The sequence below is a fragment of the Sander lucioperca genome, chromosome 24, assembly GCF_008315115.2.
Source record: "Sander lucioperca isolate FBNREF2018 chromosome 24, SLUC_FBN_1.2, whole genome shotgun sequence".
Classification (NCBI taxonomy): domain Eukaryota; kingdom Metazoa; phylum Chordata; class Actinopteri; order Perciformes; family Percidae; genus Sander; species Sander lucioperca.
In genome coordinates this window covers 19,444,798-19,453,285 of record NC_050196.1, presented here as the reverse complement: position 1 = coordinate 19,453,285, position 8,488 = coordinate 19,444,798, and the positions used below count along the sequence as shown (strand labels likewise).

The 8,488-nt window shown below is 41.0% G+C and overlaps 2 protein-coding genes across 5 annotated transcripts in view; one reads left to right on the top strand and one right to left on the bottom strand.

Moving 5' to 3' along the window:
- The window catches only part of cd99 (CD99 molecule), a 17,883-nt gene extending 16,639 nt beyond the window's left edge, over window positions 1-1,244 (bottom strand). The window contains exon 1 of the mRNA XM_031316250.2: window positions 999-1,244. Coding sequence (XP_031172110.1) covers window positions 999-1,059 — 61 coding nt within the window. The 5' untranslated portion in view covers window positions 1,060-1,244. The remainder of the gene's footprint in view (window positions 1-998) is intronic.
- Window positions 1,245-3,927: 2,683 nt separating this feature from the next.
- Window positions 3,928-8,434, top strand: dhrsx (dehydrogenase/reductase (SDR family) X-linked). Of its 4 annotated transcripts, none has more exons than XM_031316256.2 (7): window positions 3,928-4,134; window positions 5,497-5,604; window positions 5,760-5,825; window positions 5,989-6,090; window positions 6,553-6,760; window positions 7,010-7,217; window positions 8,006-8,432. In XM_031316256.2, exons 1-7 carry the CDS (start codon window positions 4,035-4,037, stop codon window positions 8,186-8,188), a joined length of 975 nt encoding a protein of 324 aa, XP_031172116.1. In that variant the 5' UTR covers window positions 3,928-4,034; the 3' UTR covers window positions 8,189-8,432. The 4 variants fall into 4 exon arrangements, with proteins under 4 accessions (XP_031172116.1, XP_031172115.1, XP_031172118.1 ...); XM_031316255.2 differs by having other exon boundaries at window positions 5,757-5,825; XM_031316258.2 differs by lacking the exon at window positions 5,989-6,090 and having other exon boundaries at window positions 8,006-8,434.
- The last annotated feature ends 54 nt before the right edge of the window (window positions 8,435-8,488 follow it).

Here is an 8,488-nt window from a genome sequence, read left to right as displayed (position 1 = left end):
GTCGGGGAGAAGCCAGACCCACGTGACGCGTTCGTCCAATCAGCTGCCGGTTTTCATTTCTGGGTGACAATCCAGATTAGCGCCGCCTGCTGTTACGGAGACGTATTACGTCTGGTCTCTTCGGTGTGTTCTGAGGAACTTTTTGGACCAACTCGAGGAGACTGATCAGTCTGACTGGCTTTACTGCCGACGGCCGGCCACCTGGTTGGTGTGTCACGACCTATGGAGTATGTCAGGCTGTTCTCAGGAGCCATTTTACGAAAAACAAAGCACTGTAATGTGTATGTAAATGTATGAAAACACTAGGCTGGTTGACACCAGACCCTTCTCAGTTGTAATGGAAGTTCGTCAGGGTTTTCCCAGGCTATGAAAAAACAGACTTTCACCCAGGAAGGGTGTTCATGTCCCGGGAGTAGCATTTAACGGGACGTCGAAAAAGTAACAAAAACGTTGCCATAAGCAATAAAAAGTGACAAATATGTAAAGAAATGCAACTCAAACTATGAAAATATCTTTGAGTTGTGGGGAAAACAAGACATTTGAGGACGTCATCTCGGGAAGCAGTGACTACGTTTGTAACGTGCACATAATATTCCGGTTTTTGCCCTAATTCCGAAAAAGACTATATTCCTCTAAGCTGTTTCGATGGCTAATGAAAGTGAGTATTCCACTAATATTCCCGTTTACATGCAGCAGTGCTTGTGTGTGTGTGTGTGTGTGTGTGTGTGTGTGTGTGTGTGTGTGTGTGTGTGTGTGTAGACCATTAAACACACAACTGGTTGGATCCTTTACACTTTCTACAAGTTTTTCTACTTTAACTACATTTCCCTGATGACCAGAGGACTTCTACTGCAACAGAGTATTTTTACAGTGTGGTGTTAGTACTTTTACTGCAGTAAAGGGTCTGAATACTTCTTCCACCGCTGTCTTTGGTTAAAGACACAAGACCACTAATATACATACCACAGCCGCCATGTAATGGAATCACTGTAACTTACCGTCTTGTGTTAATGTCCCAGCAACAAGAATAAGAAGCACACCGATCCTCAAGCAGATCATGCTGACGGTAACTGGCTCTTTCTTCTTTCTTCTTTCTTTAAAGTCAAAACTTCTGGAGCGACGCTTTCAGGCTTCAGCTGCAGATATTTGTGGCCTCAGACTGTAGAGCAAAGCTTGCCTGGTGTCCTCTTACAGTTTGTTGAGTCAACTTTGCCGATGAAGGGGTGGCACCGTAGAGTGGCACAGGGCCGGGTGTGGCTGCCTGCAGCCTTTCAGAGTATGGGAGCACATAAGAGTCAGTAATATTCACAGTTTGGATTTTTTTTGTAGCTATAGATTGATTTGTGCATTTCAAAATAATGACTTAGTACCTCCATTTGTTTGTGATTTTATAATTGAGTCGTGCAAGTATGAAAAAACGTTTCGTAGCTGTAGAATTATTTTGTGCATGTGTGAAAAGGTTTTGTAACTATAGTTTTTGTCGATGTTTTAGTCGCTTTTTTGACATTGTTGTTGCTTTTTCCAACGCTTTTTGGGGATTTTGGATGGATTTTTTAATCACGTTTTCCGACATTTGACACTTTTTTTGGGCCTGTTTGTTCTTTTCAACATTTTTGGCGCTTTTTGTCCTTTTTACGTTTTTCTTTGCTATTTAAATCACTTTTTGGGGGATTAATTATGCACATGCAAAAAACAATTCTACAGCTACAAACCTTTATTTCAAGTTATAAAAGTAATGGGCCTCATTTAATCCTATATCAGAGGGGCGTCTCGTGCAGCATGAAGAAAGTTGAGCGTATTACTTTATTTATGAGACATGTGCAAACATACATACAGATAAGGCCGACTTAAACCTGCCAAACTTTCACTAAAACATTTCACTTACCGCCCACAAATGGGTTCATTTATGTTAAGCGACGCTGAACCAAACTGCATTTACAAATTTCACAATTTATAGTATTCTTGCTTGTCAACAAAAAACTCAGACTATGGGAAAACTTTAAAGTTGATGTACACATTTACTACAATCTGTTTCTCAATTCGGCATACATTCTGGTCCTATTACAGCTCTCATTTTGATCAAATATCAACTTGTATATCCCATTATCACGTTATTTGCCCATAGACTTTACAAGAGCAAAACAGTGTAGCTCACAGCGTGGTATGGCGGTTTGTATGGAAGGTAATTTCTGCCAATATGATAAAAACAAAACGATTCGTGAATCATTATAATGACAAACATTTTTTTTTAAATAATGAGATAGTATCTCAAAATAATTACTTAGTATTTAAACAAATTAGTAAATATCTCAAACTTCTCACCTAATATCTCAAAATAATAACTTAGTATCTCAAAATAATGCGTTAGTTTCACAAAATAATGACAAACCTTTCTCACTTTTTCAACGTGTGGGACGCTTTTTTAAAACATTAATTAACTTTGTTCCTGACCTGTTTCTGTCTCTGACTTTAATACTTTTAAGACCCTGCGGGGACCGCACCCGGCACCACGAGGGGAGCAAAGGGGAGCTTTGTCCCCTCAGCTGAATTTTCTGCCCCCTTGTTTCAGCATCATACATCCATTAAACGTACAAACACAACAACACAATTACTGTTACAAGGTCTCCTTGGCAGCTTTATCACAGGGGGCTTTCAACTACTAACAATGTTATGCAGCGGCGATCTATGACACCGAGAGCGAGCGCCCCAGCCGTCCTCTCACTTCATTAATAAGTCTAGGACTTTAACCACCTTATAAAAACCGCTGCGCTCAGACCATGGCCGCGTAATCTACCAACACGCATTGAGTACACATCTTTTGACAAGGCGGCTGCATTACCAGAAGCTAGAGCAAGCTAGATTTGGACATGAGTGATGGAGAATTGATTGGGGAGAGATCAACGACCTGTCATTTTCATCTGAGGACGAGCGCGCAGCTCGGCCGTATCATCGCAGCAGCCTTTAAATAGTTACTTTGTCAAGTCGTACTTATTTAAAAAAGAGATAAAAATAGACAACATAACTGCTTCAAGAGATGCCTTATTTGCGAGTGGTATGACTTAAATGTGTATTACTAAGCAAATACAAAACTCAGAGATGCACTAATTTATAAATGCATCAATAAACATCATGTTAAATCAGCTGAGCTGCTGAATTCCTCCTAAAAATCAAGACTGTAACACACATTACATCCCAGGGTTCATGTGGCTGATGTTGAAACGTTGAACACAGACAGAGTTAGCGGTTATGGAGTTATGGCTTTCTTATTGTTTTGGCATTTTTTTCCAGCTTTTTTGTCATATTTCAAGGTTCTTTGTTGCCTTTTTCAACATTTGCGCAGCTTTTGTCAACGTTTTCGCCGAAGTTTGCTGCTGTTTTGTCTTTTTTTGTCACTTGTTTTAAGGCTTTTTCAACGTTTTCACTGCTTTTGTCACCGCTTTGGCACAATTTCCGATGTCTGGCGCTTTCTTCTCGTAATCTTTAACTTGTCTTTACTCGTCTGGACTGCCGAGCATTTGCCTATCCTGCCCCGGCTCTGCTTCTTATGTTTCCTTAATTCTCAGCTGTTACTGTGTAAAACTGCGCCCCTGGATAATCTCAGGAGTCAGCTGATATCTATCTATCAGTCTAAGGGGATTTTCCTCTCCTATGGAACCGATTCAGCTTACAATACAACGCATTCAGCTCATTTAATCTGCAACATTTGGGCATCTTGTGACGCAGTTTCCTCTAAACAAACGTCTAAAAAGACGCCACAATTGTTTAAAAAAGGACAAAAATATCAACAAAAGCAGTTAGTGTCAAAATCATAACAAAACGCCAAAGACTTCTTAATATACTCATAAAAGCTTAAAAAAAAAAAAAATTGAGTCAGAAAACGTGTTGAAAGAAAAATAGAATGGTACCCCCCCCCCCCCCCCCGGCATCTTGTGACGCGGTTTCCTCGGAGGCGGAACCACGGACAGAGCCGGACTCATTAGCGTGACGCACAGCCGCACTCGGAAGCTGCCCGGACGTAAACAGAGAGCAGAGAGATGTGGCTGCTGTCAGTGCTGCTGCCTCTCCTCAAGCTGTATCTGTGCGGAGTCAAAGTGCTTCTCTACCAGGCCTTCAACAGATCCTTCACGCTCCCAGGTCAGCGCAGCTTCTCTTCTATACAGCGCTCTTTCTGTGTTCTTTAAGGTGTCGTTTCCCGTGGGAACTCCAGACTCCGTTAGAACATGTGACAGTTTACAGACGAATCAGGTTATTTATCGATTAATGAACATAGTTGATGGATTCTGAGTTCAGACTTAAAAAAAACTAAGTCTTGTGATCAGTTCGGCGTGTATTTCATACGTAAAGCGCGTGCCGGTTAGAGTGGTTCACGCGATTATAGCCTTATCTCCCAACAACTGCCAGACTCCGTTAGAAATAGGACAGTTAACATACATATTGTAATACAATACATAGTTATTAGCCGTAAAAGTATAGTTTGATTATAAACGTGTAGTTTCTGATTATAAAAGTATAGTTTGATTATAAAAGTGTAGTTTCTGATTATAAACGTGTAGTGTAGTAGTGTAGTTTTTGGCTGTTAAACTGTAGTTTTACATCTTGTAGGATTTTATCCACAGAACTAGTGAAAGATTTCCATAAATTCCGGCATTACCAGATCAAATCCGTCCTGCATTCTTTGTGAGATTAGCAGCGTTAAAGCTCCCGGAGTCCCATGAACACACTCCTGATTTCTCACTCCATCATGTGCTTTCACACACACTTTCCTCTTGGGCTTCGGCTTCAAACTTAGAGGAAATACTAGCAAACATAAACTTTGAAAAAATAAGTAAAGTAAAATTTCAGAAAAATCGTAATATAATAAACTTTAAAAAACTGTCAAGAACGAGGGGCGATTATTTGGGGAAAAGCGTCAAACCTGCTTTTGTTGCTTTCTTAGCACATTTTCCTTTAGATTTTTAAAAAAAAAATTTAAATATCACTTTTTGGCCATTTTTTCCGTGTTTTCCAACGTGTTTGTCTACAGTCTGTACCAAGGGGGGGGGGGGAGACTAACTGTGGAGCCTAACTGTGGAGCCATAAACACTGAAGTAAACAAGGCGTCAGTGAAAGCACCATTAGTTCCAGATTAGACATAGTCCAGAGATGATGTAACACACTAATCAGGGAATAAAGGAATAATCATCTCCCTAAATCATGTCTTGTTAACTGATTTTTTCAACGTTAGTGCTGCTACTTTTAACTTTGTTGTCATGGTATTTCCTACTTTTTGCTTCAGATGTTTGTTTCTTTTTTCTGCTACTTTAAACGTATTTCACCATTTTTTGACGTTTTTTTGTTTTTCCGTTTTTGACGCTAGTGTTCACTTTTGGCACTTTTTTATATTACATTTTGTTGCTTTTTTAAAAAGTTTTGGTACACTTTATCTAACAAAAAGCATACTGAAACTAAAGGTTTTGGAACTCAACATCAGGGAATATGTCTCTCCCCCCAAATCAGTTTTACCCAGGCAGGATGGAAGAGTTGCCATGGTTACCGGGGGAACCAGAGGAATGGGCTATGAGACAGCCAAACACCTGGTCAAGCTCGGCATGCATGTCGTCATAGGTATTGCTCCCGTCCAATCACACACCTTCACTTTTTAATATAGTAAAATACATCTCTACATCTGTCTTATTTTACTGTTTTACTGTCAATGAATCAAATTTCTCTAATACCTCTATATCTCTAATATCTCTATCTATCTCTGTCACCTCCAGCGGGGAACAAGAGAGACGAAGGTGCAGCGGTCGTCCAGAGGATTCAGGAAGAAGTCACCCAGGGGAAAGGTAAGACAGCCAGGGGAAGGTGAGACAGTTACCGTCAGTCTCTGTCTCTTCTGTCCTTCAGCCAAAACATATCCAATCTTAAAACAGGTTTAAAGAGGTCAAACTAACATACATATAACACATATCCATGTCTTTAGATGAACTTTGTTTTCTCTCTCTACAGTTGAGTTTGTCTTCGTGGACCTGACCTCTCTGAAATCAGTGCGACAGTTTGCTCAGACCTTCCAGAACCGAGGGCTCCCCCTCCATGTTCTGGTTAACAACGGTACGCTGCACACACTCTCCCACTGAACACACAGACATTATTACTTCTATTAATTATAGAATACAGATAATAAAGCCTGCCAGGAACCTGAGTGAACAAACAGAAAGAAAAGATAACAGATAAAGCAGAATGACGTTGGTAACATCTGTTTCCCTAACACTGGGGGGGGATCAGCCCAAATCTAGGGGGTGGGGGGGTGTCATGCACCATCTACAGCAGATATATATATATATACACTATTTTTCAAGATATTTGATAACAGAATGCCTAAAAATCTCATTATTTGGGAAAAGCATGATATTGTTGTTTTTTGGCCCTTTCTTTCAAAAGTTTTTGTCGCTTTTGTCAGATTTTTGTCAGAAATGACTATTCAGGGCTTTGGAGAAAACGCTGTGGGCTGTAGAGCCAGAAGCTCCACCCCTGAATGACCTCTCTAAAACGCTGTGTTGTTCTCTGGTGTAGCGGGAACCATGATGGTTCCTGAGGGGCAGACGGAGGACGGCTTTGAGATCCACTTTGGTTTGAACTACCTGGGTCACTTCCTGCTGACCAACCTGCTGCTGGACACGCTGAAGCGCTCGGGCCGGCCAGGCCGCTGCTCCCGGATCGTCAACATGTCCTCGGCGACGCACTACGCAGGAGAGATGCACATGGACGACCTAAACAGAGGGTGAGGCTCTCTCACGTGATGCACCATATTACATTTTCATAAAAAAAAAGTGCAACCCTTCATTATTTATTACAAAATACGGAGAAATGTATTATATAATGTGGGTGTTATTACACAATGAAGTGAAACTATTATATTTTGACATTTTATTACATAATGCGTTTTTACAAACTTGGAAATAAATCTACATAGGGGAAACATTTTTAAAATTTTGAAATCAGAAGTCAGAGTATATTTGCCTCCCTGCAGGATCTGCTACAGTTCCCACGGTGCCTACGCCCAGAGCAAACTGGCTCTGGTGCTCTTCACGTACCACCTGCAAGAGCAGCTGACGGCCGGCGGCTTCCCGGTGACCGTTAGCGCTGTGGACCCCGGCATGGTGGACACGGCGCTCTACGACAACCTGTGGAGTATCGCACAGGCGCTGAAGAAACCCGTGGCCAAGATCCTGTTCAGGGTAACGTCTTAGTGTCTTTTCTAAATCTCTTTATCGATTCCAGTGCAGGGGCGGAGCCAGACGTAAACATTGGGGGCTCGACCCAAATCTGGAGGGGGTGGGGGCATGCTCCATTTACAGCTGCTGACAAAATGCCTAAATATCTGTACATACTTTGGGCAAAATATAATGGTTGTAACATTCCCTTTTTTCTGACGTGTTAATTGCTTTTTTCAACGTTTTTGTCACTTCAACCCTACAGGACTAATGTTCAGCAGCAGTTAGAGTCACTAAAAGTTCTGTTTTTGCCGCTGACAGACTCAGATTATTATTCGTAGTGTCTGACAACATTATGGAAAGGATCCCTACAGAGATAGACCTTTTAGTTAAAGAGTAAAATGAAACAGCCCCAAAATCCCCATCACCAAACTCCATTTAAATAAACAAACTGACGGTGAACATTTGCCCATTAATGTTTCATTGCAGTTTGTTTTGCCACTGCCATCTTGCTTAATACTGGACCAATTTCTAAAATTGTTGTTCCCATCAGTCATTTAGACACAAAAGTAAAACAAACAAAAAAAAAAAAAACACACCAAATATGAAAGGTACCCTTTAAAACAATTGGGGACCTCAGATCCTACCCTGAGGAACATCTCTTCCTTCATTCAAGTGAAACTGAATCTTTACTTTGTATTCCCAAACTTTTTTGCATCTTTTGCTAAGATTAACCCCCAAATATATTTTTTGTCGCTTTTTCAAAGTTGTTTTTAGTTTTGGAATTAAAACTCCTCTCGTTTCCTTTTTAGACTCCAGCCGAGGGAGCGTCCATATCCGTGTACGCTTCAGCTGCCTCTGAGATGGAGGGAGTGGGGGGCTGTTACCTGTACAACGGCCACAGGAAGCAGTCCTCGGACACTTCCTACGACTCGGACCTGCAAGCTGAGTTGTGGAAGAAGAGCTGCGAGCTGGTGGGCCTTCAGGAGGCCTGACTCCTCCTCTAATCACCTCTGGTCTGTCAGATGAACAATACGTTTCAGACCTGGAGAACTTCTAATCATATGTCCAGTTTATTTGATGATATTGCACAAGAATGTTTCCCATGATCGCTGTGAATGAATATAATATTAATTTATAGCCAATCAATGTGAGTATTGTTGTATCAACAGATGAAGGAAGATGTCCCATTTATTACCAATACGTTAATAAACGCTAATAAACAAATTGCCTTTGAGAGACTCAGCCTCCTGACTTTTTATGAGTGTGCCTATTCTCAGCTTGAAATAAAAGAA

What these genes read in the sequence shown, in the direction of transcription:
- dhrsx (XM_031316255.2), top strand. Translation starts at nt 4,035, where the DNA reads ATGTGGCTGCTGTCAGTGCTGCTGCCTCTCCTCAAGCTGTATCTGTGC. An exon ending in CGGCATGCATGTCGTCATAG is followed by an intron (nt 5,605 to 5,756) that starts GTATTGCTCCCG and finishes TGTCACCTCCAG; the next exon opens with CGGGGAACAAGAGAGACGAA. An exon ending in CCATGTTCTGGTTAACAACG is followed by an intron (nt 6,091 to 6,552) that starts GTACGCTGCACA and finishes TCTCTGGTGTAG; the next exon opens with CGGGAACCATGATGGTTCCT.